Here is a 19,969-nt window from a genome sequence, read left to right on the forward strand (position 1 = left end):
GGGACAGAAAGTACTCATACAAATAGTAGATGTAAACTTGGGTATGTACTTTTTCATCAGTGTTCAAAAGATCAGAAATACTACATCCCTTTATGCAATGGGCACACACACAGAACTGGATCAACCTTGTCAGGAGTATCTGGAGCCATGCTCAGGGGTTCTCATGCATGAGCTAATTTTACATTCACTACTTCCACTGTATGCAAATCTATCTCATGCATATTCATTGTGGGTATCCTGAAAACCTGACTGGCTAAGTGTGTCCTTAGGACTAGATTGAGAATCATTGCTATATGCAATGAAGATTACAGCTTTCATGATTCAGTACATGACTGAACAGTCATACAGGCATTCACATTAATTCGCTCAGATCATTCATGTGCTTCATTGTATGACTATGGCCTTGTTGACAAAACACTGTGAGCATTAATCACACTAAATAAGGAGCATGATTCTTTCCAACTAAATCTTTATTAGACTTTAAGGAAATAAACAGAAATATCTAAGTTAAATCTGTCGCTTACAAAACGGTATATTTTGATCAGAACAATGCCTCATCTCCAAGTAAAGGTTTAGCCATTCATATTTGTCCCAGTTGAGTGTAGAGTGCTGAATCTTCATTTGATTGTCTGGTACATAGTAATTTACTTAGTCACAATCACCATTTCTTGTTACAAAACCAATATAGCTATTTGACTAATAGGCAGACTGAAAGCAGTGGTATTTGCTGTCCAGGATCTCTAGTTTTTTCATTGGACGCTGCTATCAGAAACCTATAGAGAAGAAAGAAAAATGGTAGTGAGCAATGAACGAAGCAAAGGAAGGTGTTCATTTATAATCTCACAAGTTCTCTACTAACTAATTACCCACAGATTTCCAAGTTTATTAATTGTTTGCTATTCCACCCTTCAAGGAGGTTACCAGAGTGGCTTACAATTCTAGGGGCCCTTTAGGCGCGCTGACTGCGGTAGTGTAGACGTGTGTTTTGGGTGCGCGCAGAATCATTTTTCAGTGCACCTGTAGAAAATGCCTTTTTAAAAAAATTTTTGCAACGCGTCCATTTTGTGTCTGAGACCTTACCGCCAGCCATTGACCTAGCGGTAAGGTCTCACGCAGTAAGTGGGTGGTAATGGTCTATGTGCATAAAATGCTGATTACCACCCACGCGCCAGAAAATAAAAATATTTTCCGGTGTGCGTAGCAGACACGCGTCAAAAATGAAATTACCACCAGAGCCATGCGGTAGCCAGGTGGTAACGCAAAACAAACGCATGCTGGGCATATTCATGCTTAATGTGCAAATTGTATGCACAGGTTATAGAATAATGGAAGTTACATGCATAACTTAATTGTTAAATTAGGTGCTAATTAGCATTAACAACCAATAATTAGAGTTACTTGTCACTAATCTGCAGTTATGTGTGAAGTGGTGTGGTAGCCGTCCACTTTTAAATGTAATGAATAGAAATAAAACAAAGCAAAGAAAATAAGATGATACCTTCTTTTATTGGACTAACTTGATACATTTTTTGATTAGCTTTCAAAGGCAATACTTTCTTCAGATCAAAAATGAGCAAATGATAACATATATCAGAATATATAAGTGAAACATAAAAGCATTCCAATGACAGTCTCGTGGGGAAAGGTAGGAGGTGGGGGTGTTTGAGAAACAGGGAGAGATGGTGGGTGAGTGGAGGTTGACGACGCAGTATAATTTTATGGTTTATAATGTGATAGGAAACCTAGAGGTTGACGATGCAGTATAATTTTATGGTTTACTAGTAAAAAAGGCCCGTTTCTGACACAATTGAAACAGGCGCTAGCAAGGTTTTCCTCGGAGTGTGTATGTTTGAGAGAGAGTGTGTGAGAGTGACTGAATCTGCGAGTGTGTGTGTGTGACAGAGAGAGTGAGACTGGGTGCAAGTGTGTCTGTGAGAGAGAGTGTGTGTGCATGGGGCCCCTCCCTCCCACCCAGTTCCAGTGTCCCCCCTTCCTCCATGTTCCAGGGTCGTCGTTCCCCTCCCTCCCTCCCTCCCTTCCTCCCAGGGTCGTCCCCCACGTTTTGTTTTTGTACAGGTGGTGCATTCCCCCCCTCCTGCCCTCTCGTCCCCTCCCCTGAGTTCGCGCGTCCATTTTAGGTCTAAGACCTTACCACCAGCCATTGACCTAGCGGTAAAGTCTTACATGGTAACCAGGCGGTAATGACCTACACGCATCAAATGTCACATTGCTCACATCCGGTAATAAAAATTATTTTTCGGATGTGCGTATCAGACACAGGCCAAAAATGAAATTACTGCAAGAGCCACATGGTAGCCGGGCGCTAACTCCATTTTGGCATGCATTGGGCGCATGTAGATGCTTACGCAGCTTAGTAAAAGGGCCCCCTAGATTTCTAAGTCCTGTCTGATGGGTGTCAAAATATTGGTGCTAAATATCCAATTTTATTTTAATTATGTTGGTCGGCATTTCAATTAACTAGTGGCAGCCACAGTTAAATATTAAGCCCTGAGTAATTCATGGCTTACATAAATAGAGAAAGCTTGGATGCTGAATTAAATAAAGGGCAGTGTGGCACAAAGCAAGAAATATACCAATAAAGAATAAAGAGCAGAGATAAAATTACCTCCATTTTATTTGAAGGTGTGACTTTCAGAACCACCACGACCAAATCCTGAAAAATGACAAGAGGCATACTGTTTAACATAAGTGAAGTCATCAAGCTAAAACAATATTAACTGTGTGCTACATATCATGTCCAGGGGAAGCTGAGGAAGTCTCCATCCAGCCCAACATTAGAGAGAAGACATAAAACTGGGGATCCAGAAGTTTAGGACCACATTTAAGCACTGGTCAAACATCTAAGTACCTCCTGCTTCAATTACTGCAACTTGCTTCTCACAGATCTCCACTAAACCATCTCTCTCCCCTTCAATATTTTAAAAATTCTGCTGCATGACTTATCTCCTGCCAGCGCCACTATAGTCACACAACTTCGCTCCTCAAGTCACTTTATTGGTTCCGCATCCATTTCTGTTTACAATTTAAACTCCTCTTACTGTGTACATTCATTCGGCAGCTCCTCAGTATCTCTCCCTACTCCCCTCCCAGAGAACACACTTATCAGGTAAGTCTCTCTTATCTGTATCTTTCTCCTCCAACTCCAGACTCCATTCCTTATCTTGTTACGCTATACGCTTGCAACAGACTTTCTGAGTCAGTACGCCATACTCTGCCTCAATTCAAATCCAAGCTAAAAGCCCACCTTTTGAGGCTGTTTTTAACTTGTAACCTCTTATTTACCTGTTCAACACCCCATGTTGTTTATCATTCCCATAATTAATGTCACTCCCTAATCCCTTATTGGTCCTGTCCATCTTTCTTGAATAGATTACAAGCTTTGCATAGAGGAACTGTCTCTTACATGTTTGTGTAAACGAATAGGAGGAAATATTTTTTCACTCAATGCATAGTTAAGCCCTGGAACTCATTGCCAGAGGATGTGTTTACAGCAGTTAGCACATCTGGGTTTAAAAAAGATTTGGACAGGTTCCTGGAGGAAAAGTCCATAGTCTGCTATTGAGATAGACATGGGGAAGCCACTGCTTGTCCTGGGATTGGTAGCATGGAATATGTTATAAGGTTCTCATGGATGACAATCAAATATTCTGCCTCTTTCCTGATGACCATATGGCTATCACAAGCCAATGTAATAATCTCTTCGATGACGTTCATCAATTGTCATGTCAGATCTAAATCCAGCTTATGATAAAATTTATCATCTGATAATTGTCGATAAAACTCATGCAAATACTTTCGTTTCTGTACAATTACTACTCTACCTTCTTTGTCAGCTCATCTGATGTAGATATTTTTATTCTCTTGAAGTTGCCATTCAGCCAAATGTGCAATATGACTCAAATTATTAGTAGTATTATTAGTATTATAAGTATTGTCTTGCTTTTAAGTTATATGATGATGAATTTCTTCACAGATTATTTCTTACATTAATTATATATAACTTAGAAATATTGATTTTCAGGTTATAAATTAAAGTAAATAAATATTAATAATTAATTAATTATTGGAAAGCATGGGGATATATGGTATAGTATGCCTTTCTACATCTTGCCTTATCTAACACCAGCTGAGTAATGCAAAAGTGAGTTAATGCACTTAAATAGAGACCTTGGATCCAGGCAACCTTCTGTCTGCCTTGATTTTCATTAAATTTTCAGATTTTCACCAATTCTGCTAGGTAAAGTGATCACATTTTTTACCATAGGGTTTGGAGAAAATGTAAAAAAAAGTTTTTTTTAATCAGATTCAGAATCAAAGAAACCCCAATTTGGAGGGATCTACTTCAGATTTCTCAAATATCTGAAGCAAATGAAAAATTGCTTCAAAAAGGTTCATTGTTCTAATCTATTGAATTTTCACACTTTCCTCAGGTTCATCAAATCATTTGACAAATTTATTTTGAAGACATTTACAGAGAAAATCCACCTTGGTGGAGAAATGCTGAAATCTCACAAAGGATGTAAAGCAAAAGGAACAGTTAGAAGTAGACCAAGGTGCTCCAAGGACAAATCACGGAAACTTCAAATCAAATCAATTCTTGTATACCGCTAATATCCCCTTTCCGGGGTTCAGTGCAGTTTACATTCTAGGTGAGACAAAAGCCAATAATGTTAGTGTGAGGTATGAGAACAATTAGAGACCACTGGTGTAATGCATGAGACCAAAACCATTATAGGAAAGGATACTGGATGATACTAGGAGGAAGAAGTCCATGGATTGTTATGAAGCAGTCATTGGAAAGAGAGAGGTTTTTTTTGCCTCTTCTTGAAGCTAAGGTATCTGTTTTCTGTTCTGATGGCAATAGGTAGAGAGTTCCATATTTTAACTCTAAGTACAGGGAATAGAGAGCTGAAAATCTTCTGATTTCGAATTGTCTTTTGAAACGATGATCAGTTGTTCTTTCATTCTGTTAGACTGGACCAAACATAGCAAAGTGGTCTTAGCAGTTCAGAGGTGAAACCCTGTAAGATTTGAAAAACCAAACAAGCAGCTTTGAACCAGAGTCTTTCTGCTATGGGAAGCCAGTTTAGTTTGTTAAGATGAGTTGAAACACTAGGATATCTTTTCAATTTGTATTAGTTTAGCAGCTGTATTCTGTATGATTTGTAGTTTTTTCTGATATCGACACTTAATACTAAGAAACAGAACATTACAGTAATCCAAGTGAGGTAGGACTAACATTTGGAGTAGTAGTGCAAAGGCTTTTTGGTTGAAGAATGATCTGACTAGACGTAGCTATCTCATTTTGAATATTGTTTTTTTTCATAGCTGGTTAATATGGGAAGAGAAGGTGAGTGAAGAATCAAGCAAGACCCCTAGTACTCTGGTTTCAGAATTGACTGTAAAGCTTTGACCATTAGACAAAGATATTGATGATGGGACCTCAACTCCCTGATTTCAGAACCAAAAGGACCTTGTTTTTTTGTGCATTCAATTTCAGTTTATTGGTCAGAGCCCAGGTGCTAACAGCAGTCATACCATTCGCTAAAGACTGAGTTGTATCTTTGTTTGATGCTGTCACTGGTAAGAGAAGCAGGATGTCATCCACATAGGATAATAGTATTTCATTAAGACCCAGGTGTATTGAGGCATGGGATGACATAAAGGGACTGAACAGGATAGGTGAGAGGGGAGATCCCTGCTGGACCCTGCAGTTAGGAGACTAATAGTTGGAAATTTGGTTGTTTTGCTTGACAGAATAGCTTAGATTTAAAAAGAATTCACTGAACCATCACAGTCCCTGTTGTTCTTATCTGGTCCAGGCATTTGAGTAGCTATGTGTGGTCAACCGCATCGAACGCTGCCGATATATATCGAATTGAAGAAGAATTATATATAGTTAGAACTAGCAGCAATGTTTCTGCACTATGTGACGATCTGAAGCCAAATTGTGACCAGTGGAATATAGAAAGTTTTTCCAGATATAAAGAGAGTTGTTTCCTGATATAGGTTTCTAATACTTTAGTAATAACAGGTATGCTTGCCACTGGACAGTAGTTTGCAAGCAATGTTAGGTCTAGCCCAGATTGTGAGAACAATTTTGCCCACATCAGGAAGAAGAGAGCCAGTTTTTAACAGCTCACTGAGATCATCGAGTAACCAGTTTACTGCTTCTATAGGGATGGATCTGAGTAGGTATTTTGAGTATTGACCCAGGGAGCAATTGGCTCAGGGGCATTTCAACAGTAGTAATCTTACATCCTCAAACTGTTGGTGGTTGAAAAGATTCCCAGTTTTGGTCAGTTGTGAGTCCTTGGATTGTAGGATCTCCAGTGATAGAGACTGAACTAAGGATTGGACTATTTTCCTTTGTTGGAGTAGCTTTAGACAGTTCAGACTTAATTTGTTGGATCTTATTGGCAAAATGATCAACTACGTCTTGGGTGGTGTGACATGTTTTCTGTGAATATTCATCATCATTTGTGGAAGCTAGTTTTTTTTTTTAACTAAGGAGAAAAGGCTGACTTCCATTTGGATTTATCAGTAATATCTTTGTTCTTTCTCCATTGCTTTTCAATGCGTCAACATTCCCTTTTTAGGATGAATAATTCCTTTGTAAAGCATGGTGAATTTCTGGACATATTTACCTTTTTTGTGGTAAATGGAACAATTTTGTCTTGTATAGCTTTCATCTTGGTGTCCCAGCAGGATTTGGTCAAACCATGGGTAGGAGATGAGGTAGTGAGGGAATCTGTTAGATCAGACCAGAAAGCGACCTCGTTGATTTTATCTCTGGTGGAGATGAATTTGGAGGACTTGTGCCTGGTTAAGCTTCACATACAGATATCAATGGTGAAATCCAGTTGGAAGTGGTCAGACCATGGTACTGGCATCCATTTGAATGAATTGATCAAGCTAGAAGTCATGAAGTCTAACGTATGGCCTTTTTCATGAGTTGCACCCTTGGAGAATGTAGTTACTTCACAGTCCTTCAGGAATGATTTGAAGTTGTGGACATTGATATCCACCTCATTTTCCAAGTGCAGGTTTAAGTCTCCCAGCAAGATAATCCTAGAAAACTGGGACATGGCAGAGGAAATAATCTCTAAAAGTTGATGTTCTGCCTTGGACCAAACTCCCGGAGGATGGTAGGAGTAGGGCAATTTGATTTCTCTCTTTTGAATCATTGCAGAATTTACACAGCATATATTCCAGTTCATGGAAAACCCCAGAACTAACTGAAGACATGTGGAAAAAAACTCTTAAATATAAGAGCAAGTCTGCTGCCTTTTTTACCCTGTCTTGGACAGTGAAGAATACCAAAACCTGATGGATAGATGTGAGGCAATATCAGACTATCAGCTTCTTTGAACCATGTTTCTGAGATAAACAGCCCAGATCTGAAGATTCTAGCAGATCCCTGAGTAAGAGAGCCTTGTTCCCCACAGACCTGGTGTCGATATACAGTAAATGGCGGGGAAGGAGTGAGTTGAGACTTGTGTTCCAAAGGGAGACTCGTTTGGGTAATTTCAAAAGGTAACAAATTTTTTTAGGCTGTCAAATGTTAGCCATTTGGTTCTGGCCTGAAACCATAGTAGTGTTCTGATGGTATATATTGGCATGGTATATATTGGCATTGTCTAGCAGGTATCGGACATTACAGTTATGGTGTTTTAGTACAGTGTTTTCTACATGGATTATAGATTACAGAGATAGGATTAGGCACTAAATTATCTGGTAGGCTGCCGCCTGACGTGCTCAAAAGGGCTAAGCAAATCCACGTGAGCCACTTCATGGTGATAGCTTTTGAAGCTAAATTAAGTCAGTCAGGTTTAGCATTCTTTATCAGTCCTAAATATGCGCTGTTAAAAATAGTCCTCCCTGAGGGTAGAAGCCACTGATGGTGAGGAGAGGTCATTGTGTCTCAGGAACTCATAAAGTAGGAAGGTGTGGATCTGCCATTGTGGCAGACTCCAAAATGATGCTACTACTCACTGTTATTAGGTAGGGTTCCTCTTTCAAGCTGCCATTCTTCCATAGTCAGTCGTGCAGCAGTAAATTCTCAATGAAACAATATTTATTGATAGACTCAAAACAGCACTGTTTCGGACAAAGGCCTGCCTCAGGAGTCTTTGTATTCTATCTGGAGAATGAAACCATCCAATGGTTAATGTGCCAATAGGCATTGAAAAACAAGCAGTCTTGAAAAAGACATTTTTGGAAAAACTGCAGCAAAATGCAGTCGTGCTTTCAAAGTGATTGTGGTGTGTTGAGTCTTCTATCAATAAATATTGTTTCATTGAGAATTTGAAGTTTCCTTGATTTGTCCCCAGAGTGCCTTGATCTACTTCCCACTGTTCCTTTTGAAGACATTTATCCATCTCTACTCATGACAACATAGAGTCCCAAGGTAAAATAGTAGCATCTACAGGCAGATTCTACCCTACTATGATTCTATTAATTAGTTGCTTTCTAGAACCATGGAGATTTGCATACAAATGGAAAACCTACCTTTGGGTCCAAACATTGCACTGTAACATGGATGATTACAATATGGCTTCCCTTCATGCTGCAATGAGAATAGACCATTTTACTCAACAACACTGTTCAAAATTTGTGAAATTTCAATTCTAAAATGACAAAATTACTAAAATTACAATGGAAGAATTAGGACTTTAGGAATTTCAATTTAGGAGAGTAAATTTTCAGAAATTGTATATGGGTAAATACATGTCTGAAAATTGCCAACCCACCACACCCAATGCAGGAAAAAGTAGATGCACTTTCACAGAACATGTACTTTCACCAGTAAGGGAAATCTGGGGGGATGAGTTGGGGGATGGAAAATATGAACTCCCCATATATGCTTTAACCCAGTATTTCCCCAAGTCCAGTCCTGGAGTACCCCTTGCCAGTCAGGTTTTCAGGATATCCCCAATGAATATGCATGAACTTGATTTGCGTACACTGCCTCCATTATATGCAAATCTCTTTCATGCATATACATTGTGGATATCCTGAAAACCTGACTGGCATGGGATATTCCAGGACTGGACTTGGGAAACACTGCTTTTAACCTGTATATTTTGCACTCTTCAAAACATGTGCAAAGTATCTGGGGATTTTTGAAAGTCCCTGGCATATGCAAAGCGGGTACAAATTACCAGTTTACTTTGGGGCCCTTTTGCTAAGCTGAGGAAAAAGTGGCCTGCACTAATGTGAGTGCGTGAAATTGGCACATGCTGGGTCATTTTTTACCGTGGCGGGTAAAAAGGCCTTTTTTAATGGGGCAGTAAATGGCTGTGCACTAAAATTAAAAGTAGCATGCGGCTATTTACTGCCTGAGCCCTTACCACCACCTATTTACTTGACAGTAAGGGCTCATGTGCTACTCATACAGTGATTAGGCAGCGCATGGAAATATGGCCACGCTGCCGATTACCGCCGGGAATGCTCCCAGAGCAGAAAATAGAAAATTATTTTCTACCGGGGGAAACGGTGAGCGCCAGCTTCAGAATTACTGCCAGGCACCCGCACTACCCAGGCGGTAGTGCTGATTTGGCATGCACTACTCGGGCATTAGCCCTATCTCTCCTTAGTAAAAGGGCACCTTTATGCCTGTATCAAAAGAAGGAAAGCTCTGGAAACTATGCACAAATATGTGAAAGTATACGTGATTCTCCTCCACCGCCCCCCCCCCCCACCCCATGGTAATTCCACCCATTTTTCCCTTAACCTAACTCTGCCCAATTTTCTCCACTGTAATGATGTCCACAGGGAAAAAAAATTCCAATACATTTTTTAAATTTTCAGACATTTTTCCCCACTGTGTGGATTTTTTTTTGTTTGTTTCACACATCCTTTAGCATTAAAATGTTTTAATATATGCAAATCAACTGTATGTGCATTAATTCATTGTGAACACACATTAAATCAATTTTGCACACACTGAGGAGCCCTTTTACTAAGCTGTGGTAAGCAGCTAGTGTGGGTATTTACTGTGTGGGATTTGAACTGGCCACCTCTGGATTGCAAGACCAGTGCTCTAACCACTAGGCCACTCCTCCACTCCACTTGTTAACTAATTAAGTTGTATGTGCAAATCCAGAATACAGCTGGATTTGAGTGCACAACTTCAGACACGCTATATTGAATCCAGGGGTAAAGTGCAACATTTATGCACGCCACAGTTATGCATGGGCACCAGATTCTGTTATAGAATTTGTGCTGCAATGCGCCCTATATTCTTTAAAGAAATAACACTGGTGGTAGGTTTTGTCAGTCTGAAAGCAGGCAAAACAATCACTGATCTAGAGCTGGTATGGTCTTGCTCTGTAAAGACAAAATCAGTATAACAATAAGGGACTGAAACCTTACCTCTGCATGGCTGCCAGAGGTCAGCGTCTTGCCACATTTCTCACATTTCAAACATGGTCTATGCCAGTCTTTACCCAGGGAGGTGACCCTTTCAGCTGTCAGGACACAAGACAAGAAAACAATGAACAATGCTTAAAGTTTTATGGGAACAGTCAATTGCAAAGTCATTACTTGTATAACCTCTTTGTTCCCAAACAATTTTCACAGTACACTCAAATACACATTACACTATAACCCCGTTTTACACAGAATGTAGAGATCGGATCTGAGACATCAAGGTCGGAATGTACCCAGTTTCAGTGGTATTTTGGAAAAGGATTTGCCGATGCACAGCCTTTACTAAAATTCCTCTGGGCGTGCATGTGTATCGCCTGGCATGTGCAGTGGGAGCAGCAATTTTACAAATATGCACGTTGAGAAAATGAATGACACTGATCCGGCAACTTCCACTTAGAGCTGGGGTTCTCAATCCAGTCCTCAGGACACACCTAGCAAGTCAGTTTTTCAAGATTCCCCAAATGAATATGCATGAGATAAATTTGCATGCACTGCCTCCATTGTATGCAAATCTCTCGTGCATATTCATTATGGGTATCATGAAAACCTGATTGGCTGGGTGTGTCCAAATAGAAGTGGTGATTTTGCAGCTTCCACACATAATTGCTAATACTAACGAACTTTCGTAAATCTCTGAAGACATATCTCTTCAACAAAGCATATGACAAAGTCTAATAACTGTAACCACAACACCTCCATTTTGATTGATTTCTTTCTATGCCTGTATGCTTAATCTTATCTTGTCAACCTACTCTCTATGTAACAACTATTGTAACTTCCACTCTGGAATGGCGAATGCCATAACGGAGCATTGTAAGCCACATTGAGCCTGCAAATAGGTGGGAAAATGTGGGATACAAATGCAACAAATAAAAAATATAGTTATCCCATTTTTACAAACTGACACATGTAAATGCCACCAATTAAGAAGTGAAGCTGTAGTTTGTGGCTTCCTTTCAGAGAGAGACAAACTACATGTCAGAAGCGTAGCCAGGCTGTGACGCCTGGGGGAACGAAGAGGCACACGCCCGCACTGCGTAGGTGTGCACACGTATTGCATAGGTGCGATGGACTGCCTGAAAAATTGGTGCCAGTGTGTCCAAAGTCCATTTGAGGGAGCAGTCGCTCCCCTGGTGCCCCACCTAACTACGCCTCTGCTACATGGGATTAAGGAAAATACTTCCTTCATCCCTTCTGTAAAGCCCTGGTTAAAATGAGCACTTTTTAAACCTATACATGCCATTTGAGCAGGTGTAAAAGCCGATGTGGAAATTTGTACCCATACACGTGTATTCCTTTTGTGAAACAAGGAATATGCTTGTAGATTTTAATGTGGTCCAAGCCATGATCAAACCACAGCCCCTTGAAATTTCTATGTAGTGTAGCTCTCCATGTAGAAATAGCAGCTTCATGAAATTGTTTTTCACAAGTGTATGCGATACACATGTGTAAATGTCAGTATTTCCATATATCAAATCGCAAATAAGGTGGGGCCACCTATGAATCTGTATGCATTGCCTAGCAGGGGTGTAGCTACGTGGGGCCACGGGGGCATAGGCCCCCGTAGATTTGGCCCTGGTCCCCCCGCTACCAACCCCTTCAACCCCCCCCCCTCCCGCTGCCAATCCTCCCCCGCACCCAAGCATCGTTCTAGCTTTCATCGTCACCTTTTCTACCTGTTTGGCCATCTTAAGATCTTCACATACGATCACACCCAAGTCACGCTCCTCTTTCATGCACAAAAGTTCTTCACGTCAGAACTCACAGAAACTCCCACTCCCAGAAACAGAAGCCTGCCCTTGCAGATCAGCAACGCGGCCGCGCCGTTGAAGACTTCGGCTGGTGGGGGTTCGGGACCCCCGCCAGTAAAGGTACCCGGCGATGGGGGAGGGTCGGCGGTGGGGGGAAGAGGGGGTTGAAAGGGTTGGCGCTGGGGGTGGTCAAAGGTGGTGGTGGTGGCAGGGAGGTCAAAAATGGCAGGGGGGTTTAAATGGGGGGGGGGGATCGACGGTGCCAGGGGGGCTAAAATGTGCTCCCTCACCTCGGGCTCTGGACTCCCCCTCCCACCGAAGTCTGGCTACGCCCCTGTTGCCTAGTATATGTCCACCTGTTCTAGTCTAATACTTTCTGTTTAAAAGGCTAAGTCTGCAAAAAAGGGCTACCCTGTATATCAGATCAGAACTGGAAGATAAAGACATGTGAGATATACTGGTTCAGGTCTTACAGTTGTACGGTCCTCTGATCACAGGCTTTTAAAAAACAAGATGGGCCACTAACTGCTGATGCAGAATGCTGTTTCCTTCCTTGTGGAATAAGCAAAAGTTTAATGTTTTCTTTCAGCTGTTTCAAATGTTTATATTTTTCTGTTAGAAAGGGATTGTAGTAATTACTAGTCAGATGCCTAGCTATATGCCGACTCTAAGATGTGAATGAAACTAGAATTATAGAAAATACAGCTATGCAATCAGAATCTACCAAATATATGGATCCTCTGCAGGACAGGGCAGGGGTCACTGTACACAGAATAATATCTTCAGTCTTAGAGCTGCAGTTATCAAAGTTATTCCCACTGTAAAAATATGGAATTAAGAGTCCATTTTTATTGCTGTGGCTGCTTTCCCATTAAAGATCTGCTTTGAACAGACCTTTTTTATGGAAGGTTCGGCACTTCAAGGCCATTCAGAAATCAATTAATCATCCTGCGATTTAATTTAATGGCATTCAAATCAAATCAGAGATTGACAGAATCCAAATGTAGGTGTCATCGCCGAAACACACCGTGTTGAGTTTTCTTAATAAACTCTTCTACTTTTACATCTTGGATTCTTCGGGTTTTTTTTTAACTTGTAAATTTTACTAATCAAACATAAATCAAAATGCATGCCCCCCCCCCCCCCCCCCCAGCGACCACCTCCATTTTGATTGGGCCTCACTTCCTCTTCTTTTTCTACTTATTACGTTTAAATCAGGACTTAAAACATATCTATTTCCTAAAGCCTTTGGATGCGAGGATGATTCATATATCTTTGGCTGGTGCCGGTGGGAGTTAACAGTTTGGACCTGATGAACTGCAAAGTATTTTTATCTTTCTTTTTAATTTGTTTCTTCTTGGTTTGTAATTGTAACTTTATATTCTCTGTTTTCTTTGAATTTGTTATTTATATTGAATTAATATGTGTAAACCGTTCAGACGTCGATTGTACATCAACTATAGAAGAAACTTGGAAATTTCTGATCATATCCTTTAATAAGGCTACACAGAGGTTCCAAGCCTCATTCATTATGAGTGTGCCATACTCATTTGACAGCTCTCTCACTCTTATACTCTTCGACTCCCGTTCATTAGTCTCAGGGCTATTGCACTGCTCTTGACCCCTACTTTTATAAGAGGCAAGTCTAAAAGACCAACAGCCAAGTTATCCTTTCAGCAGGAAGAAATCTGAGTGCAACTTCCTTCTCTATTTGTCTCATTCTGCTATATCTCTTTTCCCTGTACGTATAAGTACATGTGCTCTGAAACTTTTAGCACTGATTAGATGACACTTTTCAGTCCAGAAAATTTACGCAGATAGCAGCTTAGTTACCTGGCCAAATTCCTCTGAAAATTGTCTCATATTGCCTCCTCCCTGTCTACGTCATTTCAGAGGCAAAGCAATATGACACTTAAATCTTTCTAGATTTTTACCCCAGACACACCATCTGAAAAAAATCTCTTTGGTTTTCAGTCTCACTGTTTTGGGATGGTCCACCCTTGGCATCTCAAGCTACAGATACCCCTCTTTTTTTGGAGTAAGCAGTATGCTCCCTTTTAAGGAGTGAGGATAAGAGTGAATCTCTGTGGTTCCCTCCCACTCTACTCACCCAGTATTCTGGTTTTCTTATATAAATTGGTTTATAGCCCAGCAACTCAAGTTTTTGTAGGTTAATCTAAATAGATAAAGCAATCCCTGCCCTCAATTAAGTCTTGTCCTATCATCTTACCTTTGAGACTTCTAATTATATCCTCTGTTCTCATGTTTCTAACAGGTTACTTGGCATGCCAGAGAACTGTGTTAACCAAGCGTTCAGTATTAATCAGTTTAGAGAGCGGTTTGTTGTTCTCTTGAGTATAGGATTACTCAGATTTCTTGCTAAGGATGTAGAATCACACCTACCCAGCCAACTGGCTTTTGTTTACACAAACATGAAAATCCTTGTTCCTTGCAGCTTCACGCAAAGTTGCCCTTTCTTCAATTATGCCCAACTATAACCTACCAGTTAAATTTTTGCCCCCCTCCCACAGCTGCCTCTAAGTTGAGCTGGAGTCCTCTACCTACAACCCTGCCAGTGGTTGGTGCTGTTTCACTATCACATTTTCATTAGTGAGGGACAGAAAAGCTCTGCAGGACTCCAGGGAACCTGCAAATCCCTAGCAATAGAAAATGCAATATTGAAGCACCCCCCACACACACACACACTGGGAGCAATGCAGTTGGAGGATTCCTGCTTAGCTTAGAGAGAACAGTGCCCTCTCCCTAACTCAAATCTTCTATTTATTTTTGCCTCTATTTCTTGATGTTTCAGAGAAGGCAACGATTGGTTGTCAATACTGTACAGCTTTTTTCTTTGAGCATATATTTTTTTTTTTTTTGGGGGGGGGGGTTCTTCCTGCCAAGGAGTGGGTCTCACATAGCGGTTTCATGATATCAGCTTTCAAATTTGGTTTTATATCGATAGACACATTGTCCTTTTAATCTAGACGTCTTTGCGAGACTGCAAACACCCCTGAAGCAGGCCGGTGGGCCAAAACATGGCTGTGTCGAGTCTTTAAAGTTACACAGAGTCTTTAAAGTTACACAATAAATCTGGACTAATCAAGCATTGTCAAGAGACATATTTTTTGTGTCATCTTCGCTGTGTTTTGAATGTAGCATACTATGCCATACTTTGTATTGTAATTTGATTATTTTTACTAATGTAATTGTTTATTACCTGTGTTTGAACTTATTCTTGCTGTACACCGCTTTGAGTGAATTTCTTTAAAAAGGTGGAAAATAAATCCTAATAAATATGTATAGCATCGGGGACTGGGATTGTATTTGAAGGTGGAGAAAAGGTAACATTGTTTGAAATATGTGGTCAGAAACGGGAAAAGGATTGGTGGGTAGGTGATAAAAAGGGCAAATCTATAACTGGGTGTCTGCATTCACACACCATTTGTACGTATAAATGTACAGATTACCAGCACTTTCGTGGATAAATGTATACTTATGCATGTAAGGGGCAGCAAAGAGTAAGCACTATTCCATAAGGGTGCGCAATAGTGATCTGGAGGGGCATTAAAAAAAAAAAACATCCAAGTTAGAATTGGGACATTTTGCTCATTATGTTCAAAAAAAGTCCACCTTAGAGCCATTTTTGAACAGGAAAACTGTCTGGGATTTCCTTTAAAAATATATATATATTTGCAAAGAAAACGTCTACATAGAAGAGCCATTTTCCAAACTGACACGTCCAACTTCTAAATGTCAAAAAGACAGGCACTAGAACGTTTGTCTGGCACACAGATGTCCCTGCAGATCAGAGGGACAGCCTAGTGGTCAGTGCAGTGGACTTTAAACAATGGCACTCAGGTACAGTTCCCACCATAGCTCCTTCATTTTGTATGCTAAGCCCTCCAGGAGCAAAATAAAACCTACTGTGCCTAACTGTACACCATTACAATCACCTTCAAACCTGCAGGTGTCTCTTATATGTAGGTGCAATAGGTAATTTGGAGATTTTGGAGGACTCACAATTTCTACCACAAATATACTAAGCAGAATGGGATTTGGGCCTGGATCCCCTTGTTCACAGTCTATTACACTGACCAATAGGCTATTCCTGGGAGCTGCTTACTGCTCTGTTGGGTATACCCATAATATCTGATGCTGTCCTAACACCTGGTATCCCCTTTCAGTTTCACATTTTAAGGGGCTGGGAGGGGAACAGCATCAACTGGGGAATAATGGAGGGGTCACACCTTAATCCCTTCAACTGTCTGCTTGTCAGTCGAGTGCCTTTTTGTAACTTAGCAAACATTGATTCCTCTGATATTCCTTCTGTTATATCTCTTAACTCAAAACATCTGCTGTCTTCCGAACAACAGAGAGCCAAGCAACTCAAAGAAATGAAATTTTGAAGACCCAGTGTTAGAATCAAATAGGAAGTTATATATAAAGAAAAAAAATATTATGAGATTTTGACACAGAGTCCTGCACAGCTTGTCCTGGGGAATACTGCCTTATGCTTCATAAAAAAATGTGGCTTCCTTTTTATATTCTGGACACATGGTAATGATTACTAGAACTGCTGTGGTGAATTTGTTTCCACAATTTACTTGCAAGAAACGAAAACGTAATCACCTCTGAAGGGAAACAGTGGGAGCCATAAAGGTGGAATTTCACCAAGACATTAGATTAAAGGGAGTGCTCCCCCTTTTTTTTCCAAAACTGCAAAAGGATCTAGAGAGCAGACAGGAAGCACCATCTAAAATAAACATTAATACAACATAGGCAGGGGGCGTGTCAAGATGGCGCCGTGAGCGGACGTGTTGGAAGCGAGCTCCTGCCTTTTGCTTGCGGAATTTAGAAATATATACCTGTTTTTTCATAATGCCGCATACCAAGCTTAAAGGGACGACTCGGGGGATTCCCCTTTACCCCGCGACGTCCACACCGGCAAGCGGAGGTTTGGAACGCTTCTTTCCCGCATTGACCCGAAGAAGCGGAGCGGAGTCCTTAGCAGGCGGGACCGGTGAAGCGATCCCCCCGCAGGAAATAGAAGTTTCTCTCTCCCCGCCTTCCTCTACGACGCCTCCTTGCCCTGCAACTGCCTTGAGCGAGACGGGGTTTCTCTCGGAGCCCGGAAAGGGCTATTCCGGGGAGCCCAGAGGGGAGCCTGGCTCTGTAAGGACAACTGCAGCTGCAGAGGAGACGGAGGTGAGCCTGGGCAAGATCTGGCTGAAATTATTGGAGATAGAAAAAACTCTGAGACAATCCTCGGATGAGGTAAAGACTTTGAATTTGAATGTACAGGAGGTGAAAGGCTCCCTAGATATGGCAAAACAAGATTTTTCTTCTAAGATTGAGGCCTTACAGAGAGAGACAAAGCAAACTGAAGATTTTAAAATGGCTGTGGTAAAAGACAATATGGAAATTAGAAGAAAACTGGAACAAGTAGAGAACTTTAATAGGAGATTAAATCTCCGAATGTTGAATTTTCCTAGAATATTGGGAGAATCTCCAAAAGATATGTTCCAGAGATATCTAAAAGAAAATTTAAATTTTCCCCAAGAAGTATTTCCTCCTTTGAATAAGATCTATTACATACCAAGCACGATGAAAAAAGTTGGGACAGAGAATTCTATTGATTTACAAAATGTCACAGCCATTCTGGAGCAGACAATTGAAGAATCCCCTGAAAGGGGGACGTTGATAATATCCTTTGTATTCCAACAGGATTTAAACGCAATAATGCGTCTTTACTTTAAATCAACTAATCGAGTATTTGCAGGCCAAAAGATCTGGCTTTATCCGGATGTGACTAAGTCCACACAAGAAAAACGTAAAAAGTTTCTATCTATGAGGTCAAAAGTACTGGATTTGGGAGGTTCTTTCCTCCTAGCTTACCCCTGTAAATGTGTCATCAGGTTGAATCAAGTTAAATATATATATTATATGCCTGATCAGCTTCAGACTTTCCTAGACAATAAACAACGATAGAGTTAGAGATATAAATGGGACTGACGGAACCATATAAATTTTTCATTTACATGTTATGATTGTGTTATCTTCACTAATTCCTGCCCCCCCCCCCCCCCCCCCATTATTGGGGTCTAAGGAAGCCAATATTTTGTCTTTATTTGGACAATTTGTTTAATCATTATTTCTTTTTTCTTCTCTTGTATCGAGTATTTAATGGCTGTATTACACTTTTGCAGTATGCTAATTTCTGTAAAAAGTATATTAAAAATTAATAAAAATTATGAAACTAAAAAATACAACATAGGAACTCTGCCTGCAGATGATCATTATACCAGGTGTTTCATCCTTTCTTTCATAGAAAATATCAACTGAAATTCTAGTAGGAGACTACCTTGCACCTGGGGGTTATTTAAGACTTTGATGCTCAGAACTGGAAGCTGGAGTCAAGGATTAGGGAAGGAAGTAGGACTGGCTTCTAAACATCTTCACCAAAAGCCCAGGAAATCAAAGGGCCATTCAGAAGACAACTGCAGGCCAAGATGTAAGATTTGGATTCTTTTTAGACATAATTACCCACCTTCTCCAAGTCTATTCTTTGTGTTTCAGTAGTCCCATCTGGTTTTGATAATGCTACTGGGACTCGGCTTTAGAAATTGCAAAGATGAAAAGCTAAAGCATGCTAGGGGCTATGGCACTCCTACAAGGGCAAGAATCAACAACACTACTTGAAAATAGTCTAAGAGGAAACTTGATTCAACGCCTACAAGGATTCTTCATTCTATAAATCATTGGCATCTTCTGGTAAGAATTACAATTCACTTCCAAATCTAGTCTAGGCATGTACTGAGTTCATGTGATCTCATCTCTATGTCTGTAAAACAAACATGCAAGGTATCTAGTTTTGCACTGTTATATACAGAGTAATTTTTTTTATATAACCTTAGTTTTCTTCAGACTTTCAAATTGCTTTCAGGGCTCCTTTTACCAAGCTGCGATAAAAAAAGGTCCCCCTGCGATAGTGGCGGGGCTATGATTGCCACGCGCCAGAGCCCAGTGGTTAGTGCAGTGGACTTTGATCCTGGGGAACTGAGTTTGATTCCCACTGCAGCTCTTTGTGACTCTGGGCAAGTCACTTAACCCTCCATTGCCCCTGGTACAAAATAAGTACCTGAATATATGTAAACTGCTTCAGAAAGGCATTATATCAAGTCCCATTTCCCTTTTTACAGCAGCAGGTAAAATAAAGGCCGAAAATCAACATGGCCATGTGGTAAAATTGCGTTTACCATGAGGCCTGATTACTGTCGGGTTAGCACCACACTAATATATATGTAAAAACTTTCTGTAGCACCAGAAATGGCATGCGCTGAAGGTGGAACCACCACCAGCAGCCGCATCGGGCCGGTAGTAATTAGTAAAAGGGCCCCTCAATTTCTTATAGCAAGGTAATAACAGTTTGGATTTATGTTGCATCTCTGACCTAACTAGGATCTCAATATAGTTTACTGACAATACTTTTTGGTACCTGGCTATTATAAAATCTCTGAAAGGATAAAAATAATATTATTTCCCACTGGAATTTACCCACAAAGGGCCCGGGTTTGAATATCCAGGAATAACACCTTTGACGGTGAGCAAAACGCTCACTGCCGATGGTTGAATATTGACCTCCTAACTTTTAAGCTTCTAAATTAAGGTGAATTTTCAGCTGAAAAAACTTATACTCTTAAATTTGGTTGAAAATAAGGCACAAATTTAGGAGCTCAGCTTTTTTTAATATTGGGCCCATG

The 19,969-nt window shown here is 40.5% G+C and overlaps 1 protein-coding gene across 1 annotated transcript in view; it reads right to left on the reverse strand.

Annotated features, from left to right (window-relative positions):
• Positions 1 to 452: 452 nt before the first annotated feature.
• Positions 453 to 19,969, reverse strand: part of CRIP1 (cysteine rich protein 1) — a 45,970-nt gene continuing 26,453 nt past the window's right edge. Inside the window, exons 2-5 of the mRNA XM_030214924.1 lie at positions 10,399 to 10,493; positions 8,533 to 8,590; positions 2,627 to 2,674; positions 453 to 773 (exon numbers count right to left, since the gene is read on the reverse strand). Of these exons, the coding sequence (XP_030070784.1) occupies positions 2,634 to 2,674; positions 8,533 to 8,590; positions 10,399 to 10,493 (194 nt within the window). The 3' untranslated portion in view covers positions 453 to 773; positions 2,627 to 2,633. The remainder of the gene's footprint in view (positions 774 to 2,626; positions 2,675 to 8,532; positions 8,591 to 10,398; positions 10,494 to 19,969) is intronic.

The sequence above is a fragment of the Microcaecilia unicolor genome, chromosome 9 (assembly GCF_901765095.1).
Source record: "Microcaecilia unicolor chromosome 9, aMicUni1.1, whole genome shotgun sequence".
NCBI classification, from domain to species: domain Eukaryota; kingdom Metazoa; phylum Chordata; class Amphibia; order Gymnophiona; family Siphonopidae; genus Microcaecilia; species Microcaecilia unicolor.